This window comes from Entelurus aequoreus, linkage group LG09 (genome assembly GCF_033978785.1).
Source record: "Entelurus aequoreus isolate RoL-2023_Sb linkage group LG09, RoL_Eaeq_v1.1, whole genome shotgun sequence".
Lineage (NCBI taxonomy): Eukaryota > Metazoa > Chordata > Actinopteri > Syngnathiformes > Syngnathidae > Entelurus > Entelurus aequoreus.
Window position 1 is genome coordinate 62,047,898 of NC_084739.1, and position 20,563 is coordinate 62,068,460.

At 40.3% G+C, this 20,563-nt stretch overlaps 1 protein-coding gene across 8 annotated transcripts in view; it reads left to right on the forward strand.

Annotated features, from left to right (window-relative positions):
• Positions 1–20,563, forward strand: part of LOC133657601 (ryanodine receptor 2-like) — a 212,667-nt gene that overhangs the window by 176,802 nt on the left and 15,302 nt on the right. For 6 of the 8 annotated variants that reach the window (XM_062059109.1, XM_062059105.1, XM_062059108.1 and 3 more), the window contains exons 89-102: positions 2,732–2,813; positions 2,880–4,027; positions 5,724–5,776; positions 5,878–6,004; positions 6,084–6,170; positions 7,318–7,482; positions 7,960–8,090; positions 8,991–9,033; positions 11,985–12,121; positions 13,132–13,192; positions 13,536–13,682; positions 15,137–15,271; positions 17,367–17,523; positions 19,168–19,232. In XM_062059109.1, coding sequence (XP_061915093.1) covers positions 2,732–2,813; positions 2,880–4,027; positions 5,724–5,776; positions 5,878–6,004; positions 6,084–6,170; positions 7,318–7,482; positions 7,960–8,090; positions 8,991–9,033; positions 11,985–12,121; positions 13,132–13,192; positions 13,536–13,682; positions 15,137–15,271; positions 17,367–17,523; positions 19,168–19,232 — 2,538 coding nt within the window. Of the gene's footprint in view, positions 1–2,731; positions 2,814–2,879; positions 4,028–5,723; positions 5,777–5,877; positions 6,005–6,083; positions 6,171–7,317; positions 7,483–7,959; positions 8,091–8,990; positions 9,034–11,984; positions 12,122–13,131; positions 13,193–13,535; positions 13,683–15,136; positions 15,272–17,366; positions 17,524–19,167; positions 19,233–20,563 lie in introns of those variants that run through there. The other 2 variants (XM_062059111.1, XM_062059112.1) reach the window with 2 other exon arrangements.

Below are 20,563 nucleotides of genomic sequence, written 5' to 3' on the forward strand. Positions count from 1 at the left end.
CCTTGGTAGATATGTTATATGACCTGCCCCTTGGTAGATAAGTTCTATGACCTGCCCCTTGGTAGATAAGTTCTATGACCTGCCCCTTGGTAGATAAGTTCTATGACCTGCCCCTTGGTAGATAAGTTCTATGACCTGCCCCTTGGTTGATAAGTTCTATGACCTGCCCCTTGGTAGATAACTTCTATGACCTGCCCCTTGGTAGATAAGTTATATGACCTGCCCCTTGGTAGATAAGTTCTATGACCTGCCCCTTGGTAGATATGTTATATGACCTGCCCCTTGGTAGATAAGTTCTATGACCTGCCCCTTGGTAGATAAGTTATATGACCTGCCCCTTGGTAGATAAGTTCTATGACCTGCCCCTTGGTAGATAAGTTCTATGACCTGCTCCTTGCTAGATAAGTTCTATGACCTGCCCCTTGGTAGATAAGTTCTATGACCTGCCCCTTGGTAGATAAGTGCTATGACCTGCCCCTTGCTAGATAAGTTATATGACCTGCGCCTTGCTAGATAAGCCTACCACTTCACAGAGGACAGCATTGTTCAAAAAAACATTTAACATTGAAAATGAAGGAAAAGGAGCAGAAAGAAGTCCAACTTATAAGTATTCATACATCAGGGTTTGTGCGGAGGCTCAAAAACCTTGAAAATGCTTGGATTTTAATGTTGTGTTTTCAAGGTTTGAAAAATGCTGTAATTTTGGGTGAAGTTCTTGGAAATGTTCATCATATTTCTCAGCAGTCTGACTCACTAAATAGGCTAATTATAAAATAGAAACAAATAAAATAAGTTTCTTTAAAAATGAAAGCTACACGCTTGATCTGTTGGCTTTGCACGAGCCCTTACATTAGGTTGTTGTCATGTTGTGTCGCCCCCTAGAGGACAGTGGTGCATCGCTCCGTCATGTTGTCCTTTTCAAGTACAGACTTTGGGTAGAACGTGCACCAAATCACATGTAGCCTGCTGCCAAGTATGCAACTAGGAAATCCAGCTTTTCACAATGGGAGAGTCGGCTCTCCTGCCATGAGGTGGTGACTTGTCCAGGGTGTACCCCGCCTTCCGCCCTTGGTCTAAGCCTGGGCCCCTGGAGAGGGGGTCCAGGCTGAGGCCAAGGGAAAAAACAACTCATAGCCATAGCACACATCCCTCTTACATGTGTGTCATTGAACATATACATATATAAATATATATATATATACACACTTCAATCCAATATGTTAGATCTGATTTAAATATGTTTTACATAAACTACCACACACTTCAATCCAATATGTTAGATTTGATTTAAATATGTTTTACATAAACTACCACACACTTCAATCCAATATGTTAGATTTGATTTAAATATGTTTTACATAAACTACCACACACTTCAATCCAATATGTAAGATCTGATCAACAAAGAAGACTTTCAAATGCTTTAAATTGCATTATCAAGGTGATAATGATTATGGACATTTCTACTATTTAGTGCAGACCTGGGCATTCTGCGGCCCGCGGGCCGCATCCGGCCCTTTGTGCGTCCCTGTCCGGCCCGCGTGAGGCCAATTATAAATTACAAAATAAATTTAAAAAAGTATCTATGTCGAGTGTGCAATACAACGGTGCTGCTTTTGTTTTGAAAATCGTTATTTGTATTACTTCCGTGTGGACGTATGCGTGATTGTGAGTGAATGTGAACAACTGCAATTACAAAATAAAGTTGAAAAAACATCTATGTCCTGCGCGCAATACAACTGTGCTGCTTTTATTTTGAAAAGTATTATTTATGGGCGTGTGTCCGTGTGTAACCTGCGAGTGAAGGTGCACATGCAGCGACAAGTGATGCACGGTTTACACCCGAGACGCCAAAAAGAGAAAAGTTGATGAGGAATGCCGTGTTTTCAACAACACATGAACTGCAAAGCAACGTCCCCTCACCTAAGGTGCGTGCCTGCGCAATTGCGCACTGCTCAAGCGTCCGCTGCGCGCAGCAAGTATATATGCCGCGCACCAAATCAAATCCCATCTGAATTCTAAACAAAATAAACATATTTATTCTATGGAATTTTGCAATGCAACTTTGAGTGACAGTGACAACAAGCGGCCCTAATGGTGTTCGTCAACACCGTTCAATTGAACACCGTTCAATTATTGTAACGTCTATCGAGATGCTTCGAGGACAGGAATTATATCGATCACTTTATTGAACAAAACTGTTTATATTCGGACATAACCACACCAAAAACATGAGTAAAACAATTCTATCTCGAAAAACTAGTCATTTTCTGCCGTACAAACCAGGCCAAAACCAACTTGTCATCTGTCACCAACACGCATAGCACTAAACCACTGGTGCGTTTAAGGCCACACAAAAAGTCGGACAACTCAAACACCACACAAAGTTACACTATGACTCCTCAGTCATACGTGTGCTTATTTTACTGTCATTTATTATTAATGTTAATTTATATATATTAGTCATGGAATGCTGTTACACACACTATGTTGAAGTATTACTATTATTATTATTATTATTTATCTTACGGTATATATCAAAAATAATATTGAGCAAAATTTAATTGAAATATTGTCGATGTGGCCCTCCAGCAGTGCTCGGGTAGCTCATGCGGCCCCCGGTAAAAATTAATTGCCCACCCCTGATTTAGTGCATGGTGAAAAGTATTAAAATATGGAACTTTTCAAATGTTAGTGTTTGCAAGATGGCTACAGTTGTTTATCTTTGCAGGATTCAAGGCAGATTGATCTCCTCAAGGAGCTGATGGACTTACAAAAAGACATGGTTGTGTTCCTGCTCTCCATGCTAGAAGGTCAGCCTTTCTTTGCAAGCACCATCGAGTGAATGTTAGAAAATGTTTTCACTTCCCCCCCCCCAGGCAACGTGGTCAATGGAACCATCGGTAAACAGATGGTGGACATGCTGGTGGAATCCTCCAGCAATGTGGAAATGATCCTCAAGTTTTTTGACACGTTCCTCAAGCTCAAAGACCTGACGTCCTCCGACATCTTCCGAGAGTACGACCCCGATGGCGAGGGATGCGTCACCAGGAAGGACTTCCAGAAAGCCATGGAGAGTTCCAAGCAGTTCTCACAAGCCGAGACCCAGTTCCTCCTCTCCTGCATCGAGACCGACGATAGGGAAGTCCTGGATTACCAGGCTTTTGTGGATCGCTTCCACGAGCCCGCCAAAGACATCGGCTTCAGCGTCGCCGTTCTGCTCACTAATTTGTCCGAACACATGCCCAAGGATTTAAGGCTGAGGGCGTTCCTGGAGCTCGCCCAGTGCGTCTTGACTTACTTCCAGCCCCACTTGGGCCGCATCGAGATCCTTGGCAGCGGGAAGCGCATGGAGAGGGTCTACTTTGAGATCAGCCAGTCCAGCCGCACGCAGTGGGAGAAGCAGCAGGTCAAGGAGTCCAAGCGGCAGTTCATTTTCGACGTGGTCAACCAAGGCGGAGAAAAGGAGAAAATGGAGATGTTTGTCAACTTCTGTGAGGACACCATCTTCGAGATGCAGCTGGCAGCACAGATCTCCGACTCTGACTGTGGAGAGGAGGAAGACAATGAGATGTGGCTCATGTCTCTACTTTCTGTCAAAAAGCTGAGGGCCCTCACCAAAATGAGCGTGAAAGATGTCGCCGGCCTCCTCAAAGTCCCGGTGACGGCCGTGCTGCGCTGCGGCGGCCTCGTCGCTAGCAGCGTCCTGCACCTGCTCTACGTGGCCTTGCTTGACGGCGGCCTGGTAGAGGGAGCCAAGAGCGTGACCCTAGCTGACCTGCTGGGGGGTCTTGTGGAGCCCACCCTGGATGAGGTGGCAGAGGCAAGCAGCGCAGTGAGGAGACACTCGGCCCTGCGGAGGCAAAGTGGGCAGGCGGCAGCTGTGACCTCCGCCAGGGAGACGGATGTGCTGTCGGACGTATTCGGCCTTCAAGTGAGAAAAGATGGAGGTCAATACAGACTGGCCATGCAAGACAGTCTGACCCAGCCCTTGGTGCCCACCGCCGCTGCAAGCTCTGAGGGGACGGTAAGTCTTCTTGGGAGGCCAAAATATTTCTTTGCTGATTGGCTCTACTGTTAATGTCAACAAAGAGCTTGATGTCACCCAACAAGAGCAGGCTTTTTTATTGCTGTATCTCCCTTGTTGGTGTCAAAGGTCACACAAAGACAGAATTGTACTAAACCCAAATCTAATTTTCCCATCACAAATAATGTCAATCCGTTCAGGACACCCTATATACATATATACATATACATATATATATATATATATATATATATATATATATATATATATATATATATATATATATATATATATATATATATATATATATATATATATATATATATATATATATATATATATATATATATATATATATATATATATATATATATATTTATATTTATATTTATATATGTGTTTATATATATATATATATATTTATATTTATATATATATATATATATGTATATGTATATATATATATATATATATGTATATGTATATATGTATTTTTTTTTTTTTTAATAATTTGTACATAATGTAAGTATATATGCCATGTAGTAACATTCATAATAACATGTAATATATACATGATGTAAGTATATATGCCATGTAGTAACATTCATAATAACATGTAATATATACATGATGTAAGTATATATGTCATGTAGTAACATTCATAATAACATGTAATATATACATGATGTAAGTATATATGTCATGTAGTAACATTCATAATAACATGTAATATATACATGATGTAAGTATATATGTCTTGTAGTAACATTCATAATAACATGTAATATATACATGATGTAAGTATATATGTCATGTAGTAACATTCATAATAACATGTCATATATACAAACCCCGTTTCCATATGAGTTGGGAAATGGTGTTAGATGTAAATATAAACATTCATGTTATTATGAATGTTACTACATGACATATATACTTACATCATGTATATATGACATGTTATTATGAATGTTACTACATGACATATATACTTACATCATGTATATATGACATGTTATTATGAATGTTACTACATGACATATATACTTACATCATGTATATATGACATGTTATTATGAATGTTACTACATGACATATATACTTACATCATGTATATATGACATGTTATTATGAATGTTACTACATGACATATATACTTACATCATGTATATATTACATGTTATTATGAATGTTACTACATGACATATATACTTACATCATGTATATATTACATGTTATTATGAATGTTACTACATGACATCATGTATATAAAACCTTAATGGAGGTGTTTGGATGTTTTTAAGGGCTTTGTAGGCAGAATGGCGCAAGTCCAAAATGTTCAGTTGGAAGCAAACATTTGATGACATTTATTTAATATTTAGAATGCAAAAAGAAATCCATCCATCGTCATGTCTTTCAATATTGCAAACAAATGTGTGGTTCTCCTTTAAGTACAGAACATAAATTACTGTTTACCTCAAAGAACCGCAGCTTTCCAGTGGTGGCACCACTCATGCATCCTGAACCATTCTCGGTGCACACTTGTGGTGCCGGCTCTTTAGGCTCTTTAGGCTCTTTAGGCGACATTAGCGGTGTGTTGACTCATTTTCTGTGAACATTGAGTGTACAGGAGTTGCACACTGACTACTCTAAGAAATAGATGACATGTGTTTTCTCCCAATGTTGCCCTCCTAAGGCCAGCATGTCGGAGGAGGAGAAAGCTGACGACGAGACGCCTGAATCAGAAAAGTGAGTCATTCCTCCTCCTTTGACTATTTTCTAGGAAGAAACCTTGAATGTTCTTCAGAGGCATGGTGATGATCTGACCTTGTTCAAATGTGTGCGCTCAGAGGGACGCCATGTGAGGACACCATGGCTGAATGCAGGGCCAAGAGATGCTGTAATAAATCACAGGAAACAGGAAGTCAGCATTCGGCCCTCGGCGAGACGATAAGCACTCATCACAAGAGCCTGCTGGTGAGATACAATTCTTCTAGCCCAGACCTTCTTATTATGATTATTAGACAGGGAGAAATGTGCTTTCATTTCCTTGCAGAATTACTTTGCCAGAACTTTCTACAACACGCGCCTGCTGGCCCTCTTTGTCACTTTCGCAATCAACTTCATCCTGCTCTTCTACAAGGTCAGTGTGTCACCAAATGGGATTAAAGTGCCACAAATGCAGGGCTGCAATTGAAGCAAAAGGCCGAGTAAGGAAGGCATGAAAAGAGGAACAACTACAGGCTGTTGTAGCAACACCTTCTTTAGGTAGGAGTGCTCAATGACTCCAAACTCAGCAGTCAATGTTGTTTATGGGATGGATCCTGCTTGTTTATTTGGATTCCTGCCTGTCAACAACCACACGGGGATTTGTTGACTTTTGTCAACATAAGTCGCTGATGTAAACAATCATGGAATGAAAATTGCATGGCGTTTTATATATTCCTTTATACACAACTTGACTAAAGTCTACTACAAGTTAGGTCAAACACTATATGATACATTCTGGTGGTCAAGTGGTCAAGCAGAAGCTTGTGGATGGCTACCAAAAGTGGTCAAGTGGTCAAGCAGAAGCTTGTGGATGGCTACCAAAAGCACCTTATTGCAGGTCAACTTGCCAAGTAAGCAAATATTAACATTGCTGTATGTATACTTTTGACCCTCACATTTTCAGTAGAGCCATAATAAATTCATTAAAGAAGGAAACTTCATGAATGTTTTTTGTGACCAACAAGTATGTGCTCCAATCACTACATCACAACAACAACAAGTATGTGCTCCAATCACTACATCACAACAACAAGTATGTGCTCCAATCACTACATCACAACAACAACAAGTATGTGCTCCAATCACTACATCACAACAACAACAAGTATGTGCTCCAATCACTACATCACAACAACAACAAGTATGTGCTCCAATCACTACATCACAACAACAACAAGTATGTGCTCCAATCACTACATCACAACAACAACAAGTATGTGCTCCAATCACTACATCACAACAAAATAAGAATGATTGGTAACTCAAGACAGCCATGACATGATGTTCTTTACAAGTGTATGTACACTTTTGACCACCACTGTATATATGTATATATATATGTACGTATATGTGTGTATATATGTGTATATATATATATATATATATATATATATATATATATATATATATATATATATATATATATGTATGTGTATATGTATGCATATATATACATATATGTATATGTATGTGTATATGTATAATGTGAGGCGCACTGCCATCTTCTTTCCTCTCCCCAGGTGGCATCACCGGGACAGCGAAAGGAGGTGTGGCTTGACTCGGCGGGCCAGGTTCCCTTAGTCCTGGAAGGAAGCGGCGGCTACATGGAGGCGTGTCTTCACCTCCTGGCTGTGTTGCACACCCTCATCTCCTTCTGTTGCATGATGGGATACTACTGCCTCAAGGTGTGCGCAAACATGTTGCATGATGGGATACTACTGCCTCAGGGTGTGCACAAACATGTTGCATGATGGGATACTACTGCCTCAAGGTGTGCACAAACATGTTGCATGATGGGATACTACTGCCTCAAGGTGTGCACAAACATGTTGCATGATGGGATACTACTGCCTCAAGGTGTGCACAAACATGTTGCATGATGGGATACTACTGCCTCAAGGTGTGCACAAACATGTTGCATGATGGGATACTACTGCCTCAAGGTGTGCACAAACATGTTGCATGATGGGATACTACTGCCTCAAGGTGTGCACAAACATGTTGCATGATGGGATACTACTGCCTCAAGGTGTGCACAAACATGTTGCATGATGGGATACTACTGCCTCAAGGTGTGCACAAACATGTTGCATGATGGGATACTACTGCCTCAAGGTGTGCACAACCAGCAGGTGTGGGTTGAACACAAGTGTGTGTGGCAGGTGCCGCTGGTGGTCTTCAAGCGGGAGAAGGAAGTGTCCCGCAGACTGGAGTTTGATGGCTTGTATGTGACACAGCAGCCACCTGACGACCACTTCAGAGGCCAGTGGGATAGACTGGTCATTAACACTGCGTACGTCTCTCATCACACACCTGAAATATACCTCATTACTCCTCATGACACACCTGAAATATCATACAACCTCATTCAGTGTTTCCCACACATTCATTTATTTGTGGCGGCCCGCCACGAAAGAATTACGTCCGCCACAAATTAAAAAAAATAAAATAAAATAAATAAATAAAAACTTTATTTATTTTTTTTTTTTTTCTCCTGTCCAGCTTCTCAGGCAAATCATATAGTTGATGTAGATGTAGATGTAGATGTAGATATAGATGCCCATATAGGCTGTTCAGATTGACTTTACAAAAGAGAAGTGTAGGATACTTCTCTTGTTGCCTTATTTGTATTTGACCACTACTGTTTTCTGTTTATTTGTTACTGACTGTGGCAGGACACCTCTGCCTCTGTTTCACTTTATGTTGCTGGTAAATAATATGCTTGTAGTAGTAGGCTAAAGTTAAATTATTTAGTATGCATTAATTAAAGGGGCAGAGCTTTAAGAGAAATTTTAGCTTTTATATTTTATAAGATATATTTTTTGTAAGAACCACAATTAATAAATATATTTCAGTGAATAACTTATTGTTCAAATTTGTATATAAATATGTACATAAAGTGTTGTATTTATATTGTAAAATGGATGTATGGACGTTTAAAACAAAACTGTTATTATTAATTAGTAAGTATACATTTTTTGAGCCTTTTTAGAGAAAATCATATCATTGTAGTAAATTATGCAAATTACTTGATGATGTCATGGTGACCACGCCCGTAGCCACGCCCATAGTCACGCCCATAGCCACCGGTATCTTGGCAGTTTATGGGAAACACTGTCATTACTCCTCATGACACACCTGAATTATACCGCATTACTCCTCATGACACCTAATGTTGCATTTGTCCTTGCAGATCCTTTCCAAGTAACTACTGGGATAAATTTGTGAAGAGAAAGGTAAACCACCCACAGGCTGAAGACAATTTATACATATTATACTACATTATATATATACTTGCAGTGTGTATATTGTACATATTACATATTGTTATGAAGGTGTCTGTTACTACATTATATATATACTTGCAGTGTGTATATTGTACATATTACATATTGTTATGAAGGTGTCTGTTACTACATTATATATATATACTTGCAGTGTGTATATTGTACATATTACATATTGTTATGAAGGTGTCTGTTACTACATTATATATATATACTTGCAGTGTATATATTGTACATATTACATATTGTTATGAAGGTGTCTGTTACTATATTATATATATACTTGCAGTGTGTATATTGTACATATTACATACTGTTATGAAGGTGTCTGTTACTACATTATATATATACTTGCAGTGTGTATATTGCACATACTACATATTGTTATGAAGGTGTCTGTTATATATATACATATTATATATGTACTAGTACTGCACACCCTCACTCTCCAATTACAATGGAGCTTATTTTAGTGGCATGTATTATTAATGTTATTTCATAGATATAAATCATAAAGTGCTGTTCATAGATGACATAAACGCTCATTAAAAAAACCCTCTGCAATGATGTATTTGACACTATCTCATGCTTGTGCTAACAGCAAACATCTCATTGTGCTAAATGTGAATGTTTCAAGGGGTGCACCCAGACATTCAACGTATAGCTCATGAAAAACAATATTATTTTTTATATTCGTTGTCATCATTTCTATTAGAACATATTATAATGGCCATGACTGCTGCTATTGGATTATGACAATAAAAGGTGTGACAGGTGTGATGCTGGTGTGGCCACACGTCTGCTGGAGCTCACATGTGGTCCAAGGAAGGCTCAGACCCATGAAAACTGAAGAGGAACTTTGATGGGTGCCCAAACATTTTGCATCCAAGGGCCAAAATGAGAATGTGCCATCACAGCAGTTTTAACACAAATAGCCTACATGTAAATAATAATAATAATAATAAAGCACCCCTGCTCAGAGACAACATCATAATAACACAGCAATAAATGTAAATAATAATAATAATAAAGCACCCCTGCTCAGAGACAACATCATAATAACACAGCAATAAATGTAAATAATAATAATAATAAGGCACCCCTGCTCAGAGACAACATCATAATAACACAGCAATAAATGTAAATAATAATAATAATAAAGCACCCCTGCTCAGAGACAACATCATAATAACACAGCAATAAATAATAATAATAATAGTAATAAAGCACCCCTGCTCAGAGACAACATCATAATAACACAGCAATAAATAATAATACATGTAAATAATAAAGTACCCCTGCTCAAAGACAACATCATAATAACACAGCAATAAATGTAAATAATGTAAATAATAAAGCACCCCTGCTCAGAGACAACATCATAATAACACAGCAATAAATGTAAATAATGTAAATAATAAAGCACCCCTGCTCAGAGACAACATCATAATAACACAGCAATAAATGTAAATAATAAAGCACCCCTGCTCAGAGAAAACATCATAATAACACAGCAATAAATGTAAATAATGTAAATAATAAAGCACCCCTGCTCAAAGACAACATCATAATAACACAGCAATAAATAATAATAATAATGTAAATAATAAAGCACCCCTGCTCAGAGACAACATCATAATAACACAGCAATAAATGTAAATAATAAAGCACCCCTGCTCAGAGACAACATCATAATAACACCTCTTTGGCACAGTTTGAAGTGTTTCTGCAGCTTGGTGAGACCCGCCTCCTCCCCCGTGGTCATGTGATCACCCAACATGGTTCAGTCAGCTTACAGGCTTCATTAGTTCTGTGACGGCGCTCTTAACTCCAAACACTTGTATCTCAAATCAGGGTCTCCTAATCAATTGAATTGTTGTTTGGATCAATCACAATCTTAACATGTGACATGTCTTCTCAAGAGAGTTGTGATGATAGAATAGATAGTGTATACAAGAATGGAATAACTTCTACGCTTTCTCCTTCCAGCTGCTTCTCTGTCAAACACACCATCAGCAGCTTTTGCCTATTTTCTTGGCTAGATGTTGAGATATGATTTGAACTTTCTGCTTCAGTATGGTGCAGGATAGCAGTGATGTTGGCTACACTCTCGCTCATGTTTTTGATGATTTCTTTCTTCAGTTCAATTCATCTGCTTCTTCTTCTCAGCACAGTTATTCATCTTGTTCCTACCCGTGCTTGGAAAACCAAGTTCTGTCGCTCTCTATCTTAAAGCTAACGCTAGCAGATCTTTTAGTGGGTCTTCTGAGGTCCACTCTGACATTTGCTGGACTAACTAAGAGCGAGATCTGTGGAAAGCCAATGTATGCTTGCAACCTAAAGCCCAACAATCAGCTGAAAGCCAAGTTGACTTATATAGCACTTAATCACAGACGTCTCAAAGGGCTGCACAAGCCACAACCACAGTCTCGGCTCAGATCTCACATCAGGGCAAGAAAAAACTGAACCCAATGGGAACAAGGAGAAACCTTGGAAGGGGCCGCAAGGTTTCTCCTTGTTGGATCCCTACTTTGAACAGTCGGGGTCCATCCTGGGTCCTGACTTTGCACAGCTAGCGCCTCATCCATGGAGGCTAATCCGTGGTCACCTGATAAGCTCTCCACGCAGGAAAAGGGGGCAGAACAGAAAAGAGAGAGGGCAGATCAACTGGTCTAAAAGGGGGCTTTTAAGATGGGACTTAAATGCTTCTACTGAGGTAGCATCTCTAACAGAACATTCCAGAGTACTGGAGCCCCAATAGAAAACACTCTGGGCTCTGGGAATCACTAACAAGCCGGAGTTCTTTGAAAATCTAAGAACACTCTTAATTTGAGGTAGCTCTGTATGCTGTTTTTGCCACATACTGTAGATGTCAGCTCTCCCATCCTAACTCCCTGTAGGTGATGGACAAGTACGGGGAGTTTTACGGCCGGGAGAAGATCAGTGAGCTTCTGGGCTTGGACCAGGCATCATTGGACTTCAGCTCTGAAGGAACAGGGAAGAACAGGTTGAGGAAAGACTCCGCCTGGATCAATCTGTGAGTACACTCAATGTTAGCTTGGTGGAGGTCAATGTAGAGAATCATCAGCTTTCTTCTCCTGCCTGAGACACTTCAGCTTCTTGCTGCTGGACTAGCACAGTGTTGCTATGGAGAACCTGCTGTAGACTCTAGCACAGTGGTTCTTAACCTTGTTGGAGGTACCGAACCCCAGCAGTTTCATATGCGCATTCACCCAACCCTTCTTTAGTCAAAAATAAAATGTGATTTTTTTTTCAAATTCAAGACAAGGTTATATGTTTTTGGTAACACTTTAGTGTGGGGAACATATTCTAAGTAACAAAGACTTCATGTAGAGTTATTTGGACCCTAGGGGAACATATTCTAAGTAACAAAGACTTAATTTAGAGTTTTTTGGACACTAGGGGAACATATTCTAAGTAATAAAGACTTAATTTAGAGTTTTTTGGACACTAGGGGAACATATTCTAAGTAATAAAGACTTAATTTAGAGTTATTTGGACACTAGGGGAACATATTCTAAGTAATAAAGACTTAATTTAGAGTTATTTGGTTAGAGTTAGGGCCAGGGTTAGAGGGTTAGGGTTATAATAAGGCTATGCCGAATAAGACATTAATAAGTACTTAATAATGACTAGTTAAAAGCCAATATGTTACTAATTTGCATGTTAACAAACAACTAATTAATGGTGAATATGTTCCCCATACTAAAGTGTTACCATGTTGTTTTTACTGGTGCACAAAATGAAGCGTGCATGAACATCACCTTGTTCAAACAACAAAACCAACATAAACTCACAACAAATGATTACAGATACGGCAACAGCTGACTGAGCTGTTGTCGTATCCGTAATACGCCGATAGGGAGAAGTTTGTATTCACACGATGATTCGGGTGTGTCTTGACCTCCGCCGAACCCCTGAGCCCGACTCACCCAACCCCTAGGGTTCCATCCAACCCAGGTTAAGAACCACTGCTCTAGCACATAAAGCTGAGTCCTCTAGTCATGATTTGATGGATTATTTCAGATTCAGCTCCATGGACATCAAATACCAAGTCTGGAAACTGGGGGTGGTTCTCACCGACAACGTAAGTCCAGCTGGCAGAATACTCCAAATGTTTCTTCCCCTGCGTACCACCTAGTCCTAGTCCTGATCCAACACACACTTCCTGCACTTAATGGATGACAAGGACCGGGCGTACATCATTTGTCATGTTTTACCACCGCTTCCTCCTGTCTTTAAATGCTCTGACATGTTGGATGCAGATCTGCATGCTGCTCCACTTGATGGCCCTAATATCCGCCATTTCACCTTATCTACAATACAGTCTGCTCATCTCTTTCTGTCTGTCTGCGTGTGTCTCTCTGTGTGTGTGTGTGTGTGTGTGTGTGTGTGTGTGTGCGTGTGTGTGTGTGTGTGTGTGGCCGCAGTCTTTCCTGTACCTGGCCTGGTACACGCTCATGTCATTTCTGGGCCACTTTAACAACTTCTTCTTCGCCACCCACCTCTTGGACATCGCCATGGGCTTCAAGACCCTTCGCACCATCCTCTCCTCTGTCACACACAATGGCAAACAGGTGTGTGTGTGTGTGTGTGTGTGTGTGTGTGTGTGTACTTTAGTCCTTGCTGGTCTCCCCTCCTTTGTATAGACCCTTTCCGACAAATTAGAATATCATGGAAAAGTGTATTTATTTCCATAATTCCATTCAAAAGGTTAAACTTGCATAGATTATTATATTCAGGACCCGCAACTTCAAGTATTTAGTTGTTTCTTTGTACATCATTTGGGCCTCCAGCTCACAAAACCCAGAAAAACAGGATTTCAAAACAATTAGAATACTGTGAAGAAATCCTCATTGACTTCTCTGGCAGATTGATGAATGTTCTCTGGTTGATCTTCAGCAGAAGCCCGCAGTCATTCTTCTGCTGGTGCATCTTCTCCTGCCACGTTTTGCCCTTCCATCGATATGCTTGGACACAACCTTCTTAGCTAGGAACTTACATCCTATGGAGGGTCTCAATGGTGGTCTTCTGGCCAGTTGTCAAGTCTGCAGTCTTCATCATGTTGATCTGAACTGAGACAATTGAAGCAAAGTCCAGCAGTTGAATGACAAGCTGTGCAGGTTCTTTGAGTTGAGTACATAAGTGGTGTGTCATTCACTTTCAAACATTCATGCTCTGTCAAATTTGGGCTGATTTCTTCACAGTATTCTCATTTTTTGTTTTGTGAGCTGGAGGCCCAAATGATGTAGAAATAAACAACTAAATACTTGAAGTCATGGGCCCTCAAGCTATAATCTATGGAAGTTTAACATTTTGAATGGAATTATGGAAATAAATACACTTTTGCATGATATTCACATTTTTTGGAAAGGGTCTGTACACTGCAAAAAAGAGCTAAGATAAAGGCTAGATTTTCGAAGGAATTACTAAAAACTGGTGAAATGAACTAGCTGCGTGGACAGATCGCTTTTCTTAATAAGACACCCTAAATTAAGATTTGTGCATCTAGAAATTGGCAGGACTAGAAATAAGTTGTTCTTTCTGAAAACAAGTTTTACTCAACTAGCAATCCTCAAATTAAGCATCCTCAAGATTCTGCAGAATGTTCAAAGAAGATTTTCTTAGTGAGTGAAATCCAAATATCTTGCAATGTGTTGTTAGTCTTATAGCCAGACCAGACGTGACTTCACGGGACAGCCTCTGAGCAAGGCAACAGTTGCCGCTGAAACCGTCGAGTAAACAAGTCTGGCTATAAGAATAACATATTGCATAATTATTTGAAGACCTAATCAAAATATCGTATTTCAATAGTTATTTTCTCAATTTTAACATTTTTAAACTGGAACAGAAAAATCACGTTGAGATGAATCAAGTACTAAGACTAGGTAAATAGCTCTTTAAACGAGGGACATTTGAAACTTTGGCAAGAGGTAAATAATTATTCTGACTTCCTGTCAACAGCTTTTTGAAACATAGACCAGAACTTGCTGTTGTTTGAAGGCTAACTGGTTAATGTACTCTCCAATAGTTGGTCCTGACTCTGGGCCTTCTGGCAGTGGTGGTCTACCTCTACACCGTGGTGGCCTTCAACTTCTTCCGCAAGTTCTACGACAAGAGCGATGACAAGGACGTGCAAGACATGAAGTGCAACGACATGCTGAGTGTGAGTACGATGACCACCACACAAACACGTAGAGACACTTGTGACACTCAATAATGTCACTTTGTGCTCTAAGGCAGCTGTGCGTCACCAACACATGTACAAACCCCGTTTCCATATGAGTTGGGAAATGGTGTTAGATGTAAATATAAACGGAATACAATGATTTGCAAATCCCTTTCAAGCCATATTCAGTTGAATATGCTACAAAGACAACATATTTCATGTTCAAACTCATAAACATTTTTTTTTGCAAATAATAATTAACTTAGAATTTGATGGCAGCAACACGTGACAAAGAAGTTGGGAAAGGTGGCAATAATATATATATACATATATACATATATATATATATTAGATATATATATATATATATTATATATATATATATATTAGATATACTGTATATAGCGCACTTTATTAAGTTAAAGTTTTCGATGAGAAAATGCATTTTTAGACAATATGATTTGCCTGAGCGGCTAGGAGACACCGTGAGTAGCAAGCGGTACAAAGTGGATAAGAAAAGACATAAAAAAATTATATATATATATATATATATATATATATTTTTTTTTTAAATTAATTAATTTTTTTATACTTGCGACTTCCCGCGGGCCTGATTTTTGACACTGGCGGGCCGGATTCGGCCCGCGGGCTGTATTTTGGGGACCCCTAGTGTAAAGGATATCACCACATGGGCTCAGGAACACTTCAGAAACCCACTGTCAGTAACTACAGTTGGTCGCTACATCTGTAAGTGCAAGTTAAAACTCTCCTATGCAAGGCGAAAACCGTTTATCAACAACACCCAGAAACGCAGTCAGCTTGGCTGGGCCTGAGCTCATCTAAGATGGACTGATGCAAAGTGGAAAAGTGTTCTGTGGTCTGATGAGTCCACATTTCAAATTGTTTTTGGAAACTGTGGACGTTGTGTCCTCTGGACCGAAGAGGAAAAGAACCATCCGGATTGTTCCAGGCGCAAAGTGTAAGAGGCAGCATGTGTGATGGTATGGGGGTGTATTAGTGGCCAAGACATGGGTAACTTACACATCTGTGAAGGCACCATTAATGCTGAAAGGTACATACAGCTTTTGGAGCAACATATGTTGCCATCCAAGCAACGTTACCATGGACGCCCCTGCTTATTTCAGCAAGACAATGCCAAGCCACGTGTTACATCAATGTGGCTTCATAGTAAAAGAGTGCGGGTACTAGACTGGCCTGCCTGTAGTCCAGACATTGAAAATGTGTGGCACCTAAAATATGAGAAGGGAGACCCCGGGACTGTTGAACAACTTAAGCTGTACATCAAGCAAGAATGGGAAAGAATTCCACTTCAAAAATGTGTCTCCTCACTTCCCAAACCTTTACTGAGTGTTGTTCAAAGGAAAGGCCATGTAACACAGTGGTGAACATGCCCTTTCTCAACTACTTTGGCACGTGTTGCAGCCATGAAATTCTAACTTAATTATTATTTGAAAAAAAAAAAAAATAAAGTGTATGAGTTTGAACATGAAATATGTTGTCTTTGTAGCATATTCAACTGAATATGGCTTGAAAAGGATTTGCAAATCATTGTATTCTGTTTATATTTACATCTAACACCATTTCCCAACTCATATGGAAACGGGGTATGTACTTGTGTTCCAGTGCTACATGTTCCACGTGTACTTGTGTTCCAGTGCTACATGTTCCACGTGTACTTGTGTTCCAGTGCTACATGTTCCACGTGTACTTGTGTTCCAGTGCTACATGTTCCACGTGTACTTGTGTTCCAGTGCTACATGTTCCACGTGTACTTGTGTTCCAGTGCTACATGTTCCACGTGTACTTGTGTTCCAGTGCTACATGTTCCACGTGTACTTGTGTTCCAGTGCTACATGTTCCACATGTACTTGTGTTCCAGTGCTACATGTTCCACATGTACTTGTGTTCCAGTGCTACATGTTCCACGTGTACTTGTGTTCCAGTGCTACATGTTCCACGTGTACTTGTGTTCCAGTGCTACATGTTCCACATGTACTTGTGTTCCAGTGCTACATGTTCCACGTGTACTTGTGTTCCAGTGCTACATGTTCCACGTGTACTTGTGTTCCAGTGCTACATGTTCCACATGTACGCGGGGGTACGTGCGGGCGGAGGCATCGGTGACGAGCTCGAGGACCCCGCTGGTGACGAGTTGGAGGTGGAGCGTATCGTTTTTGACATCACCTTTTTCTTTTTTGTGGTGGTCATCCTCCTGGCCATCATCCAAGGTGAGTGGCGCACACATTTTCAGGACTTATGCAGATCCCAAATACACATCAGCAGGTACCAGAAGGTAAGAAAAGTTGCTTTTGCATAATATTGTGAAACAAAACAGCAGATATGTCTTACCTTATACACACACCATAATAATACTCCTATGTTGAAGATAATATGTCTTACCTCATACACACACCATAATAATACTCCTATGTTGAAGATAATATGTCTTACCTTATACACACACCATAATAATACTCCTATGTTGAAGATAATATGTCTTACCTTATACACACACCATAATAATACTCCTATGTTGAAGCACATCAACTGGTGCAACCTATACTCATCTCTTATGTGTGACTGCCATCTGCTGGTCACACTTATCATTACACCATGTACCAAATAAAATTGCTTCGAGGTGGGTAAGCACAACCAAACTTATTCCTTACATTGAATGCACCGAGTTATAAGGCGCACTGTCAAGTTTGGAGGGAAAAAAAAATATTTTAAGTGCGCCTTACAGTCCAGAAAATATGGTGTGTATATATATATATATATATATATATATATATATATATATATATATATATATATATATATATATAAAGCTATATGTATGTATATTATATACTGTACATACAGTGGTGGTCAAAAGTGTACATACACTTGTAAAGAACATCATGTCATGGCTGTCTGGAGTTTACAATCATTCTTATGTTGTTGTGATGTAGTGATTGGAGCACATACTTGTTGTTGTTGTGATGTAGTGATTGGAGCACATACTTGTTGTTGTTGTGATGTAGTGATTGGAGCACATACTTGTTGTTGTTGTGATGTAGTGATTGGAGCACATACTTGTTGTTGTTGTGATGTAGTGATTGGAGCACATACTTGTTGTTGTTGTGATGTAGTGATTGGAGCACATACTTGTTGTTGTTGTGATGTAGTGATTGGAGCACATACTTGTTGTTGTTGTGATGTAGTGATTGGAGCACATACTTGTTGTTGTTGTGATGTAGTGATTGGAGCACATACTTGTTGTTGTGATGTAGTGATTGGAGCACATACTTGTTGTTGTTGTGATGTAGTGATTGGAGCACATACTTGTTGTTGTGATGTAGTGATTGGAGCACATACTTGTTGTTGTGATGTAGTGATTGGAGCACATACTTGTTGTTGTTGTGATGTAGTGATTGGAGCACATACTTGTTGTTGTTGTGATGTAGTGATTGGAGCACATACTTGTTGCTCACAAAAAACATTCATGAAGTTTGCTTCTTTTATGAATTTATTATGGCTCTACTGAAAATGTGAGGGTCAAAAGTATACATACAGCAATGTTAATATTTGCTTACTTGGCAAGTTGACCTGCAATAAGCCACTTTTGGTAGCCATCCACAAGCTTCTGCTTGACCACTTGACCACTGAACTTTCCTCCAGAAGGTCTTATCTTTGTCCATATGATACTGATAAAGCAGCATTGTGCATGATACTGATAAAGCAGCATTGTGCATGATACTGATAAAGCAGCATTGTGCATGATACTGATAAAGCAGGTCACACGCAGCACTATTTGAGAAGGACTGAATGACGTGAGCTTCAAAGTGAGATCCCAGACTGGACTAGAAGATAACGTGTGTCCTTCTTTCCAGGCTTGATCATTGATGCCTTCGGGGAGCTGCGTGACCAGCAGGAGCAGGTGAAGGAGGACATGGAGGTGAGATATGGAGGACATGGTGGTGAGATATGGAGGACATGGAGGTGAGATATGGAGGACATGGAGGTGAGATATGGAGGACATGGAGGTGAGATATGGAGGACATGGAGGTGAGATATGGAGGACATGGAGGTGAGATATGGAGGACATGGAGGTGAGATATGAGATATGGAGGTGAGATATGAGATATGGAGGACATGGAGGTGAGATATGGAGGACATGGTGGTGAGATATGGAGGACATGGAGGTGAGATATGGAGGACATGGAGGTGAGATATGGAGGACATGGTGGTGAGATATGGAGGACATGGAGGTGAGATATGGAGGACATGGAGGTGAGATATGGAGGACATGGAGGTGAGATATGAGATATGGAGGACATGGAGGTGAGATATGAGATATGGAGGACATGGAGGTGAGATATGGAGGACATGGTGGTGAGATATGGAGGACATGGAGGTGAGATATGGAGGACATGGAGGTGAGATATGGAGGACATGGAGGTGAGATATGGAGGACATGGAGGTGAGATATGGAGGACATGGAGGTGAGATATGGAGGACATGGAGGTGAGATATGGAGGACATGGAGGTGAGATATGGAGGACATGGAGGTGAGATATGGAGGACATGGAGGTGAGATATGGAGGACATGGAGGTGAGATATGGAGGACATGGAGGTGAGATATGGAGGACATGGAGGTGAGATATGAGATATGGAGGACATGGAGGTGAGATATGGAGGACATGGAGGTGAGATATGGAGGACATGGAGGTGAGATATGGAGGACATGGAGGTGAGATATGGAGGACATGGAGGTGAGATATGGAGGACATGGAGGTGAGATATGAGATATGGAGGACATGGAGGTGAGATATGGAGGACATGGTGGTGAGATATGGAGGACATGGAGGTGAGATATGGAGGACATGGAGGTGAGATATGGAGGACATGGAGGTGAGATATGGAGGACATGGAGGTGAGATATGGAGGACATGGAGGTGAGATATGGAGGACATGGAGGTGAGATATGGAGGACATGGAGGTGAGATATGGAGGACATGGAGGTGAGATATGAGATATGGAGGACATGGAGGTGAGATATGGAGGACATGGTGGTGAGATATGGAGGACATGGAGGTGAGATATGGAGGACATGGAGGTGAGATATGGAGGACATGGAGGTGAGATATGAGACATGGAGGTGAGATATGGATATGAGATATGGAGGACATGGAGGTGAGATATGGAGGACATGGAGGTGAGATATGGAGGACATGGTGGTGAGATATGGAGGACATGGAGGTGAGATATGGAGGACATGGAGGTGA